Source organism: Phalacrocorax carbo, chromosome 1, assembly GCF_963921805.1.
Source record: "Phalacrocorax carbo chromosome 1, bPhaCar2.1, whole genome shotgun sequence".
Taxonomy (NCBI): domain Eukaryota; kingdom Metazoa; phylum Chordata; class Aves; order Suliformes; family Phalacrocoracidae; genus Phalacrocorax; species Phalacrocorax carbo.
Genome location: NC_087513.1, coordinates 214,857,470 through 214,876,089, shown reverse-complemented (window position 1 = coordinate 214,876,089; position 18,620 = coordinate 214,857,470). Strand labels below are relative to the sequence as shown.

The window sequence follows — 18,620 nt, the reverse complement described above, 5'->3', positions numbered from 1 at the left end:
TCCTGCTGCGTGGATGTAGTCCTATTACCCTGAATACTACTTCTCTCAGATGGTAACAAAAGAGTAATAAGAGGTTTCCATTAAAGACCCTGTGTACCAGTATAATAACATTCACATTGGTTTTCCCTACATTACTATAAAAATCCAAAAGTCCTGGATGAAATAGCTATGTCAGTATAAAAGTCACATGCAGGTCACGCCTCAGCAGGAGGCGTGGATTTACTTTAATTAGATCCATCACGAGAGAGGACTTGAACATCCAATCCAGTTTCATATCTTCATTTCTCAGCAAGTCCTCCAGGCTTCCTCGGGAGCAGTACTCTGTCACTATGGCAAAGATGCCACAGTCAGAGAAAAAGCCCAGGAACAGATTCACATTTTCATGACGCAGATCTTTCATCTGAAACAAGGCAGTGAATCACAAAAGACCAAGTCAGCCAGACATCTTCTCAGCAGCTTCTTTATACCGTTAGATGCCCCTACCATTCCTGTACTCCCCAACAGTCTCTCACAGAAGGATGGGGAAGCAAATGACCTCTTTGCTGCTTACTTTTAGCTATCCTATATCCTTTTTAAGATTTGCTTTTCTTAGTCTATCCATTAAGACAAAGAAAGCAAGATAGCAAAAGCAAACTGAACAGAAATTTATTTTTCTTTAGACAAGCTAGATTGGATCTTTCACAAGGAAAAAAATTGCTTTGCTGGGGTAAATTGAGTTCAGCATGTGGAGCCTTGTTCTGGCTCCCGTCTGATCTGGAAAGCAATACCATGCCTGGAGGATCCAAAGTCATCCATCAGTAGTGCCTTTGGATACATACCCTGATAAATTTGGAATATTTATATGTATAAAAATGCCACTCCTATGTTAGCAGTAGCTGCCAACAACTAATGGCCTTTAATTTGGAAAAGTGCTTGTCATTTAGTAATAATAGTAAAATTGCAGACTAAAAGTAAACTTCTAACAGGCATCTGAGCTGGAGACACAAAGCAAATCCCAGAGAAATGCCCAACAGTGTCTGTGCCACACTGTTAGGCAGTCAACAAATAACACACGAAAATAGCTACCGGTGCATCATCCTGCCCTGAGACAGGCAGGGGTGATTTCCTCCCAACCACTCTGCCTTTGTAGACAAGGCCACCTGGAGGACTCCGTGTACATTCAGCATTGCCCCAGCTTTGAAGCGTCAGGTCCAGGGTGGCATTTTGCAGGTTACTGGCTCTGATACATTGGGTCATTGGTGAGTTCTTCAGACAGAATCATGCGTGGCCCGTTCCACCAGGATTTAACCAAGCAAGACTCACTGACAGGCATGACACGTGATTCAACGGATAAATACGCAACGAGGAGAATAAAAATACCCTGCAGTCACAAAGGTCCCCCGAGCAACCTTCCCTCCACATGCCCATCCCCTGTTCCTACCTTCCTCAAGATGCTGGTGGAGCTTTGCCGCAGATGGTGAACTGCTCCCGTCTCAAATTTTTTCAGCCACACCCAGTCTCCCTGTCCACAGTATGAGAGGGTAAATAATAAAGCAAGTCTCTGAGCAACAGCTAACATTGGGACCTAGGTCTGAATTACAGATCCTTGACTTTGAAAGCAATCAGGCATTTTCAATGTTCTTGGCACTAGATTCTTTCTATATTGCACCTGAATAAAATTATCCACAGAAAATGCTCAGAAAAATGAGGTGAGGCAGAACCTTCACCTGGATCCGAACTTCATACCTGGAAGGTGTGTTAGTATCTGATAAACAATGACTAATTGATTAAAAAGGAAAGTAACTATGTCCAAAGCTTTTCTCTGGTATTAATGATCCAGTTTATTTCGATCCTTTTCAGAAAAAATTACCACGCCTTTTTTTTTTTTTAGCTGTATTTTTAGGAAAGAACTGATGGATGGGGTGAGTTTTCTTGGCTGTTGCATCTGCTTAAACTCCATATGGTCTATATCATCTGGAGAAGAGGTTGAGGGGAGACCTTATCAGTCTTGACAACTACCTGAAAGGAGGTTGTAGCGAGGTGGGACTTGGTCTCTTTTCCCAAGTTTCTAGCAATAGAATGAGAGAAAATGGCCTCAAGCTGCATCAGGGGAAGTTTATATTGGATATTAGGGAAAATGTCTTCCCTGCCAGAGCGGTCAGGCCCTGGCACAGGCTGCCCAGAGAGGTGGGAGAGTCACCGTCCCTGTAGGTATTTAAAAGATGTGTAGATGTGGCACTTCAGGGCATGGTTTAGGAGACATGGTAGTGTTGGGTTGATGGTTGGACCTGATGATCCTAAAGGTCTTTTCCAACCTTAGTGACTCTACGATTCTATGGTCCTATTAGCACAAAGGGTAATTTGATAGCCTTTATTCTGTGTATTTGGATCCTGCCTTGTAAAAAAGGTCCTTATTAGAGATACCACCACATAAAGGCCCTGTTTTGTAAGAAATATTCTTCATGGTGCCTTTAGGTGGTGACATCACTAACAGGGACCAGACCTGGCAACACTACATGGGGATGGCAAATACCAGCACCCATGTGACTCCAAGTGTCAGAGAGAGGGCTGGGATTGAATCACCTTAAATTCTGGTAAGTCCGTGCTTGGGAGTAACTTGTTTTTACCCTCAGAGTCTGTCGGCAGTATTCACATCCTGGGATCTACAGTACTGTGGCCCAAGACTCTCTCCACTTGAGTGGCTCTGTGAACCGAATCCAGGGGAGGAAGCTGCTCAAGGTCTTTACATACCTCATACAAAGCCACATTGGAGGTTTCGTGGGTGGCAGCTGCACTTTTCAAGGACGAGGAGCGGGTTACAGATTTCAGGCTTCTGCCGTCGACTGCTAAGCTGTTTGCATCAGTCAGACTATCCAAGGTCAGCCTCTGGATGGCAAGGAAAGCGGGTGTAAGATGATTGCCACCTTTGGATGTAAATCTCTGCTCCAGCTCTGCCTCTGGCCATACTTTTCACCCATGCTAACAAACTCCCAAACCTCTCATCTCACCTCTCTGAATACCTCTAAAAGGCTCATAAGGTTGATGCCATTTAGTACCTTAAACACTACAGCAGCACTGTAGGTGATGGAAATGCCATGGCTCTGGGGAGATACCAGATGAGGCAAGTATGTGGAATAATCGCTGGAGGTGACTTAGAAATTGAACCTGTGTTTTCAGAACAGGTACAGCATGGAAGAAGCTGTCAGGGCGAAGTGCAGCTGATATGTGAGGAACCCATTCCACAGAAGTTCCCTAGTAAACTTAGATGTCGGCAATGCCAGAAGTACTTGGCGTACCGACTCTAGGAGGAGTTGTGCAGAGGCTGGAGTGGTGTGGAGGCATCGCGGCCAGGCTCCGTGATAAATGGGAACTCGAGGTACCATGGAGCTGGTACGCTGCATATTTGCTACCCTGGGTCAACAGTCCATCATACTTTTGACAAAATGCTGTCCTTTTGGTGAACTTTGCTCATTATAATATCATTATAATAGCAAAGCACACCTCCATCCCAAAAGCTACCCGCCTCTAAGGTGTGATCACCCCTCACCGGGCACGCGCTTTGAATTTCTTCTAGTCTACACCTTTAAAAGTGAAGCAAGGAAATTTTACACCAATCCTAATAAAGGCATGTATGACTAGAATCACTCAAGCTCCACCTGAAAGATGAAAAATAGTATAAAATGTGTGAAGAGAAAAAGGGTGTTGGGGAAGATACCACTGTGTACCACTCTGACTTCTGGGACCAGTTGAGGGGTTAACCTCTCTTCCCCCCCACTGGGATGCCTTTGGGTAAGATTTGAGCACTTGGTTATACCAAGTGTTCCCCAGGAAAACTTAGAAACCTTCACTTTAAAATTCCAGTGCATTAGAGTCACTTCATATTTGCTTAACACACTTGTAGCCTAGCAGTGTACTCATATCTTTTGTATTGATTTGTGCCTTGTAACCAGCAACCTTATCACCAGTAATCCAAAGAACCTGTGTATCTGTTGCTTTAATAAATTACACTATCTGTTAATCTAGCCGTGATCATTCTTATTGAACGCGACTGGCCGGGGCATCTGCCAAATTAGTTACTAACAACAAATACTCTGACGGGTGGTTACTTCTACAACCCTTAGAGAATAAGTCGTTGACCAAGTCTGAGACTAAGACTGGACTTAGCCACACCTAGACTCCTGTTGGAGCAGGAGTTTAGAAAGCAAGGGGGTCCTGTCTGAACCTCGTGACTCAACGGTAGGGTTTCTCCCTAGCCTCTCCTCAGACTCCTACCATTAACACAACAAGGTATCTCTGAGCAAGACAAAGGGAAGTGTCTCCTCTGGCACAGACAAGAAGCCTGTATCTGTGCCAGTGACCTAGGCAAAGGGATTGCCCCACAGCAGTCCATAACGTTGGTTTGGTCCTGGGCATGACTCTGGCCTATGCCAAATAACACTCCTCGGGGAGATCCCCAGCTCTGGGCAGGAGCCAGCACAGGCCAGGAACAGTTCCCAGTAGGTAGTTTGGATGCAGACACTTTATTTTAGAGGGTAAGATGGTTTAGCTGTATGCACATGGACTATGCTGTGCCATCATGCTACACCATCCAACCCAAAGAACAAAGAATAAACCCTGGCTGTTAGAATAAATACAACCAAGGATACTATTTTACACCATCACAACAGCTCTGACACTCCACAGACATCTAATCTGTGACTCAAAACCACTCATCATATGGGAAATTTTCTGGTATGCTGCGGAAAAGGAGACACAGAGAAGTGAAAGACCTTCGCAGAGATTCATGGGTATGAAAATACCACACAGCAAACCTGTCTTTGAGTGTCCCACCAGATTACTTTCACAAGTGGAAGGACTTACCTTTTTATGTAGCTCTGGGTTGATGAAGACGAGGTCATCCAAGGTCAGTATTATCTTATTAGGTCCCCTGAATAGCTGGCTGTTCAGGATACTATGCCTGCAAGATTTGGAGAGTCACAGTTACCATTTTTTGGTAGGTAACCAGTTTACGCCACCTCCGAGCCCCCCACATCTGGCTTCCCTGCAGTATTAGGAAGCGCAGCATGTGGTGTGGCAGTGGGGATGGACATGGGAAAGCAGTAGACAAATCATAATGCCCTGACTTGGACTGAAATCCCCTCAGTCCAGGGTTATCCAATTCACAGGCTACAAAAGCTATAATCTCAAAGGGTCTCATCACAAATAGATGTCTTGAGTCCATCTGGTCACAAATAGAATCGGATGTATATGTAATGCATACTTTGTTTTGCTTGGTTGTATTTTTCACATTCCAAATAATTCTCCATTAGGAGAGAATACTAGGTTTTATTAGACCAGCCAATCTGGCTGGTGAGCAAACAGCTCTCGGGCACACCAGCCTTTCTTAGGGACTGAAGCTGAACCATGGGTAATTTATAAACTCTGCCTGGACAAAAGTTACCATCAAAATGTGCTGGCTGAACCTCTACATTGCAGTATGGTGCAGTACAAAGCACACAGCAAGATACCCCCTTGAAATGACTGCAGGCTCATACAGAGGGAAAAGCTACAAGGGACGAGCAGTTTGGCATGCGTGGTGTAGTGCAATGCGGCGTGGAGGTCTTGGAAGCAGTATTGCTGAAGCAGTGCTCTTTCTCTTGGTCGGGAGTAATTACATCAAGACGACAACTGTGCTGATTCAGATCTATTTCTTCCAGGGCCTGAGCCAGATGGGATGTTTACCACGCACTGTGTAACACAGGACAAATGTGCTTCTGGCATCTCCTCAGGATGCTGTTGCCCGTTTTCCAAGGGATGACTCTCTGCACTCCTTGATAGGCTACCAGGTTTGCAGACTTGCCGCAGGCAAGACAGGAAATTCCCTATAGTCATCAGACCAGCAAAGACACTATCTGTTGCTTGACTGCACCCTGCTACTTGCTCAGCTTCTCTTGAATTCGCAAGGCAGAAGAGACCTCAACAAGAAATGGTGCACTGTCAAGGACTACATGTTCCTGGCATAGTTCAAACAGGCTCACGACCACTTCGTGCAAATCAATATGAAACATTCCAGAGTTTCATTGTTAGTCTTTAGCTGGAATTCATCTGACACTAATATCCAACGTGTGGCCATTTTAGGGACTCAGAAAGAGGCAGAAGTCACACCCCATCATTTTGAACCCACTATTTCAATGGATGTCAAGGTCTAACACTGAGCATAAAGCACACTATATCCATTAGACAGTCAAAAACCTCAATGCCACTTTCTTTTTTTGTTTAAGGAACTTTGTTTACACTACAGCAGATGTCTGATCTGCACACACCTAAGACCTTTCCAGATGAGGTGGGCAATAGGATGCCTTTTGTTAACTGTACGGAATCCATTTCACAGAGCAACCCTACATCAACACAATTCACTTTTCCTCTGCATGTACCACTCTGAGCATTTTAGAAGAGCACAGACAACTTTTTTTGAGGTCAGAGGAAGCCTTGGCCACATAACCACCATCTTCATGCAAAAAACTCATTACTTAAGTACCTTTCACCTGTCCACCTGAAAACCTCTCTTGATAATTGCATCCTCTCCCCCAGGCACAGAAGAAAGCAACCCTCAGCCAAAAACAAAGCACAGAGAGTGAAGTGACTCATTTAAGGTCATGCAGCAGATACCTGGCAGAGCTAAGAACAGAGCTCCCATGTTTGAACTCAGACCATGCTGTGGTTTAAATTTAGTTCCAGACATGCCCTTCCCTAACATAAATCACTGTCTGAGTCATGCTAGACTTTTTTTCTTCCCTTGCAGATAGCCATACATCTTTACTCATAACTGAGCGTTCCCAAGCACAGTCTGGTACTTGTGGAACAGTTTGTAAGTAGAGTAGGCAGAAAGATTGCCTTTTATTTGTGTAATTGTAGAGGCTGGTGGCCAAAGAATAGAGCAGGGTTTTAAAGTGCGGGTGGATGGAGGCAACCTCTTCAGTGCCTGCAATTATAAGATATCAGAAGCAGCTGTGTGTTATAAGCGGGGGAGCTGTTTGGAGTGTTGCTTGCTGGGTGGCCTTATATCATCTGGGTTTGGAGGCATGATTCAGGAATGGAGAGAAAATATGTTTTGGGATGATTTGAGAGGCAAAGCTGGATGGAACAATCCAGGAACGCTGCTCTGCTGAACCCATTGCTGCTGAGTAAATATTTCTTCTAATTTCACTCTAATTTCAGTCATGCACCACATAGACATCAATAATGAGAGACAGATTACTCCAGGGGTCAGTTTGGAGCAGAAGATTACCTTAGGTTATGGCCGCAGTGTCCTTGCCAAAGAGCAACCCATAGCTCCTGGACCAACCAGTACATGCTGGCTCATGTCCACCTTGGATACAGAGTTGGGACACAAGTGTGACCTATGCAATGGTTGGAAACTGTCCCTTCCCCAGCAGACTACTTCATTTGCTCCAAAGATCCCATGCCCAGGCCAATATATATGGAACATGAATGATCAGGTCACTGGACTCCAGTTCAAAACAGGGAGTGAGTCAGCTTGGTAATAAAGAAGTATCCTAATTAATTGCTCCGAACCCTCTCAAGAGATATTCTCTCTTTCTCTTTAATACCTGGAGAAAGTAAAGAGAGTCAGCCTAGGTGCTTCATAGGAAACATGATTATATTAGGGACAGAAATCCATGCAAGAATGATCTGGAGTAAGAAAAAGACATTAAATGTGGCAGCCCACTTGGTCTCCGCCCTGATGTTCTTAAAGCAAATTCTTGTCTTTGGTTTGTATGGCATACTTTGCACTTCCAAAGTGATAGTAAAGCTTCAGATCCATCATCCAGCTAATCCTCCCAGCAACAAACTGCAATATTCTTCCAAGCCTGGACTGGATTGAGGGTAAAATGGCTGCAGAATCAATGCCTGCAGTGCTTAAGCCACTATCACTTAATAAAGTGAAGAGATACATGACCGAAGAGCAAAGACCACAATCAAACCTGCTATGAGCTCATACAGTCTAAACTGCTGGCTGAAGTGTAAGTAAGTCTCCTACAGAAGCTAAAAGTGGCACCAAATGGAGTTACTACGGCAGTTCTCACCTGATGAGAGAAGCCAGGCCCACAGCACAAAGCACCAGGGCAAACATCAGCATTACTCCCAAAATCATGACTGTAGGCTCAATCCCTGTGCAAAGAGGGGAAAAGAATCAGTGAATTAGAAAATCCCTTCGATTTAGGCAATAATATTGAAAATATTGATATTAGGCCATTAGACTGCAAAGTCAAATATTCAGCCAGGAGAATGCTAAAAAACCAGTTTTTATGCAATGTTAATTTGTGAATACACAAATACTTACTGACTTTATTTGCATGAGACTGCAACTACTTTAATTATTTGTTTCCATGTGCTTTTTTTCTATACCAGACCTAGAGCCCTGTTTCAGTGGAAAACCAGTTTTTCTTCAAATAAAGACTGGACTCACAGGGAAGTATTAAGTTTTAGAGACAGCTTCTGCAAAGTTCGTAACTTTTGAACATTTGACCCTCTTCTCTCCAGGAACTGAAACCCTGAAAGATCTTTATCATGTGGTACCAAACTGACAGCCAGCGTGAGTCACCAGCCCATCTGGGATTTTTCATTCCCTGCTACAGACTTCTAACGCTGAAAAGAGCAGAAGAGAAGGAGGAGAAGGCTGATGTCTTCCTCAATGGGCCCATCAACAGAAGGTACTGGAGACGCATTCTTTGCTCATGAGCGAGTGTCTTTGCTAGAGAGCTGAGGAAAGCTAACACGAGTGGATGAGCGAAATTCCAGTGGGAAGGGTTTGCCGCCTCTGTCTCTTCTGTCCTCTGTTTATTTCTAATTTATTCTGCCTGTGTCCAGAGATCCTTAAACACAAACAGGCATGGAGAAATTTGGATTGATAAAAGGTTCATGACTTTAAGTGACTCTTGCACCTAAATCACAGGCCTTTTTGCAAGCACTGAGACCTAGAGCTTCCCAGTGAAAGCTGCAGGAGTTTTCAAAAATTAATGATATTTTCAGGAATAGACAGAGCATTTTAGCTGAAATTTTCCTGCCGGGTTTGGACTTACTGTCTGCTTCAGCCCAGGGCACCAGTCCCTCACTGTCCTCTCACATACACTGGCCCAGGTTGCCCAGAGAAGCTGTGGATGCCCCATCCCTGGAACTGTTCAAGGCCAGGGTGAACAAGTCTTTGAGCAACCTGATCTAGTTGAAGATGTCCCTGCCCATGGCTCAGGGGTTGGACTTGATGATCTTTAAAGGTTCCTTCCAACCCAACCCAACCCATTCTATGATTCTATCGTACTATGGTTCTATCTAAAAAGTCACTCTGCTTTCATGCTCCAGCCCTGTACACCTCCATCTGAGAAGAAACACAGGCACAGTAGAGTGGATACTTCACACCCATTTCTCTACCTCGCAGACCAAAGTCTCACTCCACTAAAGTGCAATGGAGACACAGCCAGCTTTCTCCAGGAGGTGCTCACCTTGAATACTGGAATGAGCAAGACCACACCAAGCTGGCCTAGAGGCCAGGGTTTGTTCTTCATGCATAGACAAAGTCAGAGTGTTACGGTCCCCATAAGAGCAGGTGACAGCAACCCAGTGTTCATCCCTAGGAGGCAAGGGAGCTGCCAAAGGTGTCCCCCCTTCCAGAAGGATTGGTGGGAGCGTGAAGCCAGAACAAGCCCATAAAGGCCTTGCACAATGCTAAATCCATGGAAGAGGAGGGACTGCATCAGCTTAGAGGCAGACTTGCAGGAGAACTAGTGCTCTGGAGCTGTGGTTGCCTGCTAGAAAACTTGTTGCTAAGCAGAATGAGCTTCAAATAGCCCAGTCACAGGGACATGGGTTGGTTTTCTGGCTGGACAAAGGACCAAATGCCTCCTGGGCAAACCAGTGATGAAGTGTAAGGGTACAAAAGTCCTGTCTCACATCTCTGTGTGGCCCTCTAACATTTGCAAAGAGAATCTGTAACCCAGACCACAGTGCGGTAGGAATAATGTGGCATTTGTTAATGCTTTCTTCTGTGTACAGTCAGGGTTTTTTTCACTGGTGCTGTCTCCTAAGCTTCCTCAGGTAGCCCCCAGAGACTCTGCTGTCTGAACAAATCTCCTTTAAGAGCCTCAGAGAAATTCTTTTGCTTTGCATTGTATTTTATAACCGAAAAGTGCTTGACCATACTGTAGAGGACTCTAAGGCAATGTGGTACTTGAAAGGAAGTGCAGAAAATCAAGGAATACCAAAGGGTCTCTCCCTGATCATGTCCTTTTCTTGAAGTAGGGGCATCATGATATAAAGTCTTTTTCACAGCTGGAAAAAAACCACTGAACCAGCATCTGATAAGCTGAGGGCAAGAGGTGGTTGGAGCACAAAGTCACTGGGGAGAACAAGACACAATAAAGGGCAAGAGAAGTGAAAAATAAACACCCAGATAAACCATAAGGAATAGGTGATAGTCAGAGCAATACCAGAGACCGGAGCACTCACGTCACTGATGGATGGGCCATTGCAGGAACAATGCAAAGCCTTGAGGAAGCTCAACCAGGACTTTATAACTAACCAGAAGTGAAAGCAAGATTATGACGGGCTTGTGGGAAAGAGCAGACTTATGGCATTCTTGAGGGGACTTGTGGGATTGTGTAAAACTCATTAGGGCACCCTTTTAGGGGACTGTGGGAGTATATGAAATTTATTATGGAGTGTTTAGAGGAAGAGAAAAAAATGGGAAAAGGGAGGGATGGGGAAGCTCAAGCATGGGATCGCAGAATCACAGAATCCCAGAGTGGTGGGGATTGGAAGGGACCTCTGGAGCTCACCCCATCCCACCCCTGCTTCAGCAGGCACCCCCAGAGCAGGGGGCACAGGACCACATCCAGGCGGGGTGTGGATGACTCCAGGGAAGGGACCCCACAGCCTCTCTGGGCAGCCTGTGCCCCTGCTCTGGCACCCGCACAGGGAAGGGGTTTCTCCTCATGTTTAGGTGGAACTTCCCGTGTTCCAGCTTGTGTCCATGGCCCCTTGGCCTGGTGTTGGGCACCATTGGGACACTGGTCACACATAAGCATGTTGTGCATTTTTCCAGCCAAACCCCACACATAATCACCACAATCTGTCCTACCTTCTTCTTAACCCCTGTTCTTGATATTTTCCTGGATGAGGGTGCTCTTTATTCTGCCTGTGTGTGACATCTGCAGAATTCAAGTCAGCCTAATCAATGAGTAAGATAGGAGGTCCTCAAGCCTGCAACCCATGAGAGACCACAAGTCTGGAGACTCTCTCTTGCAGAGACCAAAGGGTTTGAGAGCTGGCTATGGGGGAATTACAGGTCTGTACCTCCTGCCAGAGGATGCATTTGTGTGTGTGCAGGGGCTGGGGTTGCAATGTTCTCACAAGCTCGGAGCCTGATCAGCTGGTGCATAAGAACAGGATCAGGCCATTGTGTTGTCCATGTTTCAGCAATGCTGGTTGTGGGTAGCGGTGCCTGTAAATGCATCGCTCTCCTGCCTGTGTTAGTGTGTCGGTGACTGGCTGTGTCTGCACTCCATGTGTGTGTGTGTGCACGTGTACTGGGAGTACCTGTTCATCCCCATTCCTGGAGGACCTGGGATCAGGCACCACAGCAGCCTGGCAGCTTCACGTCCAACTTCCCTCCAAACCTAACTCCATACAAAGCCAGGCTGAGGCTTTGATTTAATTCTCATCATAAAAGTCAGTCTATGAAATATTAGCAATAATAATAAATAAATAAATAAAGCTTTATGCTTTTGTAAAGGTGTAAACATAAAATCTGATCTCTCTAAAAATCAGTGAGATTCCTCCATAGAATGCAATGGGATGCTAAATTTCTACGCTGTTCCTAGTAGCAGTGCAAAATTACAGATATAGTAGAATTATACTTGTCTTTTCTATAGCTTACCAATTTCTGTAAGATCAGTTTATCTCCAATTTCTGTGGAGCAACACTGATTTAAACCAGCTATGGCTGAGCCAAGGGGAATGTTTTTCTCAGCTGCTGAATGAAATATTCTGTAGATGTGGTTAATTTTGCCCATTTAAATCATATCCTGGAGAAGGAGGAGTAAATGTTTAGTATTATAAGTAAATATGTCAAGTGGAGGCTAAGTATCCTACCCTGAGATTTTGGTTTCCCTGTGGACTGTAAAACTGCACCACAGTTGCCTCAAATTAAAAATAATAAGTAAAACCAGTGCCCAGTCTTGCAAACCCCAGAAGCAGCACAGATATCTCTGCCCCTAAAATCTTCAGTTGCCACCTCTCTTGTCCACAGTAACTAAAATTATTTTGAGTAATAATTATCATCTTTTCTTAATGAGGTGAGCTCTGATGATCCTTAAAGCTGCATAGCTAACTGGGTAAAGAAGCTGGGGTTAACCAGGAGACATGGTGAGAGCATCTGCTGTTGTGCAGCTCTCTTAGGCTGTCTTCAGTGCAAATCCTCTTAGTGCTCTGTCCCTCAGAAGGACAGGGACACAATGCTGGCTGGAGCCTCTGGTGTATATTGATTGCTATCAAAATAGGCAGATGTTGAGTGTTAGGCCTGGGAAACCTTTTCCAGCGCACACAGTGGCAACAACCTAACAAGCAATAAGAGAGTCTTGTGGATCAATAGTGGGATCCCTGTGTAGGGCTCCCATTACAAACAGCATGATGACTGGCTGTATTTATATGAAATTCATGAGTTTAGGGTTTTCTCTTTGGGGTGCTCTCCCCTGGAATAAGAAAAAAGATTAAATAAATAAGAAGCATGGATGCAATGCCATTTGACCCTGGGTTTTTGTCTTTCTTACCTCCAGAGCAGAGAACATCTGGATCAAACCAACAGCTGGAGTCTGGTTTGGGTGGAGCTGCCCTGGGAAAGTGGATGGCTTGGCCTAGGGACTTCACGGAGTCTGAAGACATGTCCAGCAAGTGGGTTGGGAAAAGCTGGTTCCCACGACCATCTGTGTCCAGTACCACGTAGTTGCTGAGCCCCTTCCCACAGTTGTCTGTCTCTACCAAGTGACTAAATCCAGGGAAACTGAAGTTTTTTGTGTGCTCAGCTATTTTAGCTCCTGAAAGTCTAACTCCTTTCCTCCGAGCACTGTCTATAGCCACTGCCATGAAGTAAATGGCATCATAGATTGTTCCAAAAAGTGGAGAAACCTAAAAATACAGGAGAAATAGAGGTCATGATATACTGCTGCCAACCTCTGTTTTGAGATCCATGGCTAAGCTGTAAACTCAAGAACTGAGATACCTGAGCATTAAGGCTCACAGTGTGATGGGTTTGAAGAATCTTAGGTTGAAGGTAGCTCTGGACTGACCCAATATATGTGTGACTTTGAATATCTGTATTTTCTTATACTTGCTTCCCAAAATACAATTTCAAAATATTTTTTTAAACCATGTCAAATTGCTTTATCATGGGAAGAGCCAAGACTTTGAGCCTGATGTTCAGCTGGCATTTTGTCACAGCTTGCCTCAAAGCACTGCTCTAAAACATCTTCCACAAATAGATCAAAGCCAGAGGCTCGCCTCCTTACCCAGGTAGGAAAATGTCATGCCCAAAGGATCGGGTCTGTCTGTCAGAGCTTTGTTTATTCCTAAGGCATAAAAGTCAGAGCCACAGCAAATTCGTTCTCTGGGGTACCAGAGCCTTTTCTCCTCGCATTGCTCCCTTTCATGCCAGACTTGATTTAGGAACCTAAAAATTTCCCCTCATCTAAAAACACACATGGTGGATTTTGCAATCACATGGTCATTCAGAGCTGGTAGGTGAAGAGAGATTATAGCCATATACACTTGTAATAAAATGAGGAGTGCCGATGGGAGCAATAGAATTTTACATCTGTGGTGGGATTCGGTAGACACATAGAGTGAAGAACTCTACACCAAATACAGTTAACCTAGGCTTTCATAGTGAAGAGAAAGAAATGAATGCTTTGAAGGCATGATTCACCTCCTCCTAAAGTAAACATCCATGCAGGTCCGATAAATCATGCCTTAAAAGTACTTATAATTTTTTGAAAGATCATGGTGAGATTTGAAGGTTGGCTCAGCTGAATCCTGCATCTCTTCCCCAGTATGACAGATTCCCCAATGCTTCTTGCAGTCTTTACAAGGTTGCACTGACTTGTTTTTTTAAATAGGCTACTGGTGACATTTAGCTAATTGTGCTGACAAAGAATGACTTTGACTATAGTGCTGAAAAGAATGAGGCAACAATCTTTCTAAGCATTCCCCTCTAGAAGCATCCAGTATTTTGTTTCCCTGTCACATCCCCCCAAATTCTCAGGCATGTGAACATCTTATTCTGGTGCCTTAAAAACGCAATGGACTTTATCCACCTTAGGAAACAGCTCTTCAGTTTGGGCCTACAGCAGTTAGCACGTAGCAAACCAAATCTGAGAGCCTCAGAGCCAACCCCTTTCTCTTGAATTCCCAGCATGGTCCTGCACTTGAACTGAGTTAGATTGCCAGACATTCGGGAGAAATATCCTTTCTAAATGAATGCAGACCACATCCAAATTTCACCATATTTTTCTCAAAATTAAAGCATGCAATCTGGGTTGTCTCTTGCCTGTACTTTCTCTATAACTATTGCATGTCTCATGTTGCCCATTACCAGGTCCCAGAAAAGCCTGAGAGAAAGAATATTACCTGGGTGGCTTCCAAATCTGTGGTTATTTCACCACTTTCTTTAGCTTCCCTGAATGCATCATAGAAAGTCCTTTCTCCAGACTCCAGCGTGATAGTCAGCACAGCATCATATGCTTCCTGCAGCTTGCTGTCTTTATCAAAAACACTGAATGAGTTGTTTTGGTAAGGAAGACTGTACAGTAAAGTGTCATATGGAACAAAGACGTATCTTCCATCTGCTAGTCCCATTTCCAGAGCTTTTGTGAGTAAGGTAGCCTGTTCCTCTCCTCCAATGAGCACAGAATGCATGCACAGGAGTATTACTGAAACACAAGGATTGCAGAAATTTTTGTTAATCCATTTGGGGTTTTCAAAACAAAATAGCTCCCTTCCCTCCAGTAAAAGAGCTGTCTGAACTGCTGTATCAGGTCAAGCTCTAATGGTCCTCCACCAATGTTACGTGCTGAGGAATTTGGGAGCTACACCAATTTTGTTCGATCTCTGGAGGTCTGAAGCATCTAGCAAAGGAGGCTGTGAGCCATACAGAAACTGTTCTTGGAGCCATACAGAATCATAGAATCGTAGAATCATTAAGGTTGGAAAAGACGTTTAGTATCATTAAGGCCAACCCCCAACCCAACACACCCAGGCCTCCTAAACCATGGCCCCAAGTCCCACGGCTACACGGTGGTTGAACCCCCCAGGGACGGTGACGCCCCCACCTCTGTGGGCAGCCTGTGCCAGGGCCTGACCGCTCTGGCAGGGAAGGCATTTTCCCTCACATCCAACCTAAACCTCCCCTGACGCAGCCTGAGGCCGTTCCCTCTCGCCCTGTCACTGGTGACTTGGGAGCAGAGACCAGCCCCCCCCTCACTCCAGCCCCTCTCAGGCAGCTGCAGAGAGCGAGAAGGGCTCCCCTCAGCCCCCTCTTCTCCAGGCTAAACCCCCCCAGCTCCCCCAGCCGCCCCCCAGCACACTTGTGCTCCAGACCCTGCCCCAGCCTCGCTGCCCTTCTCTGGACACGCTCCAGCCCCTCCAGGCCCTTCTTGTCCCGAGGGGCCCAAACCTGAGCCCAGCATTCGAGGTGGGGCCTCCCCAGGGCCGAGCACAGGGGCCCCATCCCTGCCCGGCCCCTGCTGGCCACACCAGTGCTGACACAAGCCCGGAGGCTGGTGGCCTCCTTGGCCACCCGGGCACTGCTGGCTCATGCTCAGCCGGCTGTCAGCCGGCCAGAAGTGGAGAGAAATTTTGACAGAAATGAAGCACAGGTTAACATGATGGGTAGTCATAGTCATCGTTGTCATTGACTGAAAGACATGAGCTTTCCCTTTTGTGCCCTGAGCTGACAGACACCACACAGTCTTCAGCAGTGTCCAAGCTCCACCCGCTCACCCTGCCACTTTACACACAGATTTTAGTTTGGGCCCTGTGTTGGGTTGCAACATCTGGTCCATGCCTGGCTGTCCCAGAGTCTGTGTCTTTGCCTGCAGATGCCATGGGGCCTATGTCCCCATGTCTGGAAGGGAGATCAGAAATACAGGTGTTTCTGCTTAACAGGCTTTCCATGGTGCTCAGTGGCCCTTCATGAAAGGAAGCACTCCTGATTTTTCATCGAAGACGTAATTTCAAAGCTCAGTCTGTGAGAGGAGCAAAGTAGGGCAATGATGAGAAGGAAAGCTGCAAAGAAGTCCTGCCTGTTACTAAACCAGGAGGGAGCAGGATTGCTAGAGGAGCTCAGCCGAAAAAATATCCTTGGCAAAGTAGAAACTGAATAGAACAAGAGCATTTTCAGGTTGCTGAATTACAGGAAAGAAATGGGTGTTTCTAGCCAATGATTCATCCCATACTACAGCAGCATGCTTAAGCTGGGCAGATGAATCCTGTCTGAAGAGTTATTATTTCTCTCCGTTGGTTATGAAAGGAGTCCATCATCTCTAACTCACATGGAGAGCTGTGATGGTGATGAGATGAACAAACCCAAGAGGGGGTTGGCCTCAAGCATAGATCTAGGCACTGATAAAACTCCATGTTGGGCAGCACCTTGCTACCTTTGTTAGTCTTTGGCATAAAAGTCAAAGTCTTATCTAAAACGTAGCTTCATCTGAATTCACAGTGCTGACTGGTATACATCCAGGATCAGAGCTCCATCACAGACTTCCTAACAAGGCTCTGAACTAGGAAAACATGGCTTTTTTTCCCACATTTTCTCAAGAGAAAGCAGATCATTCTTTACTACATGTGCTGTACATCAACAAGGACCCTTTCACTGCTTTAGTAAGTGGTGTAGAACACTGGATGTCCCTTCTGATACCTTCACTGAACACAGGTAGCAAGGACACAGCATCAAAGCATTAAATTTTTTATAATCCAAAAGACCATAAATATAAAACATTCCTATAAACCCCTCTTTACACTGGACAGACACCCATCTACTAAATATTACATTTTCAGACAAGCTGGACTCAATCTTTCATGTTGTAGAAGAATATTTTGCCTTATCTCCATTGCATACAAAATGCCCATCATTCTTTTTAACATGAAACCCTGGCTCCATTAAGGCCAGAGATAAAATTCTGCTTTATTTAAATGTCTTAAAAATTCCATTCTCTAAGCTATGCCCATTGGATAAAAACGCAGCCCTACTCTGCAGAAAATAATAATAATAAAGAAAAGGAATGAGGTTCAAAGCACTTACTTCTAATGCCGTCAACTTCTTTAATCTCATTCCAGGTGTCTTCAATGCCTTTTTCTCCTTTACGCACGGATGTAACAATGCCCACAGGAAGCCCCTGGTTCCTAAGTGCACTCGCTAACTTGTTAGCTGTGGCCATCCAAATAACCTCGTTGGAAGCAATGATGCCAACATGAGCCCAGTTAAAGTATTTCATTATTGTAAACAAAACTCGGGTTGGAGAGGGCAGGGTCCTTGCAAATGTAGGGTGGTGGATGGTGGAATCCAGTTTATAATTGATGCACATCCATGAGAAGATGGCTTTATTCCAGTTTTCCCCTAAAAGTGTAGCCACCTCACAGAAACCAGGGTTCAGAGGGCCTATGAAAGCTGAGGAAAGCTTTTCAAAGTCAATTAATCTAACCAGAGCTCTTGATGTCTCACATTCTTCTTGAAGGACTACATAATCCAGCCTGTGGCCAAGATCTAGTGAAGGATCTTTGCTTATCCGTCCCACTGCTAATCTGGCAGCCACATGGGGAAAGGCTTTGGAAAAGAAGGGGTCACAGTTCCAGGGTCCAAGCAGTCCAATTTTAAAAACAGAACAATGTGCTGGGGAGCAAAGTAGGATTATTCCCAACAGCAGCCACCAGAAAGCCTGGAAAAATGTTTTGAATGAATTTCCAGTGTTGAACAGATGGAATCTAATGTGCCTTGACAGCACCCAGAACAAGCTGTTAGGACACAGTAGGAGAAGTGACATTGTTTTACAGGTGGGTAGATCTGCACTGAGTTCTTCAGGAAGCCAGGCGGTGCATTACCAGCTGCTGGAAGAAAAGTAGATTACATTTGCCTTCCTGTATACGTATTTGTTCAGCGCAGCAGATACAGCTGAGTCAGCCCAAGTTACACAACAGTTCTCAAGGTGCAAGTCTGTGAGGTGCCAAAACCCTGCGCAGACACGTGGACATGCACCACGCAAGCCACTGCGCCACGCAGACGAGCATCCGACCAGTACCAGTTAAAGGTACCATAGCCTTAAATGAATACTTATATAAACATTTTAAAATGCTTTGCAATATATTTCTAAACCAGGCAGGGAAGACTGACTCCACTTTGTTTGTAGCAGTAAACACAACCTATGAATACACTATGGTGTTGGTTCTTCAGAAGGATAATTCCCAAATCACACAAACACGCGTATAAGAAAATAAAAAGGTGAAGCGCACTAAGCCAGCAACTTCTGCCAGTCCAAAATCCTCAGTGAGTTTTGAATATGAATCAGAGCCCATACAAACATAAATATTCACACACACGCACGCACATCTATACATATA

The 18,620-nt window shown here is 45.1% G+C and overlaps 1 protein-coding gene across 1 annotated transcript; it reads right to left on the bottom strand.

Moving 5' to 3' along the window:
- Window positions 1–1,944: 1,944 nt before the first annotated feature.
- Window positions 1,945–18,104, bottom strand: LOC135313130 (retinal guanylyl cyclase 2-like). Its single transcript, XM_064450165.1, has 7 exons — window positions 17,308–18,104; window positions 14,634–14,935; window positions 12,782–13,136; window positions 8,046–8,130; window positions 4,840–4,936; window positions 2,731–2,865; window positions 1,945–1,953 (listed from the first exon to the last, which is right to left on the bottom strand). Exons 1-7 carry the CDS (start codon window positions 18,044–18,046, stop codon window positions 1,945–1,947), a joined length of 1,722 nt encoding a protein of 573 aa, XP_064306235.1. The 5' UTR covers window positions 18,047–18,104.
- Between the last annotated feature and the right edge of the window lie 516 nt (window positions 18,105–18,620).

Bases quoted from the DNA above. Each gene is read 5' to 3' on its own strand.
- LOC135313130 (XM_064450165.1), bottom strand. From the start codon at position 18,046: ATGTCACTTCTCCTACTGTGTCCTAACAGCTTGTTCTGGGTGCTGTCA. The intron at 13,137-14,633 runs GTAATATTCTTT...CTGTATTTTTAG, and splicing joins CAGATTTGGAAGCCACCCAG to GTTTCTCCACTTTTTGGAAC. The intron at 8,131-12,781 runs GTAAGAAAGACA...CTCTTTGCACAG, and splicing joins AGATGTTCTCTGCTCTGGAG to GGATTGAGCCTACAGTCATG.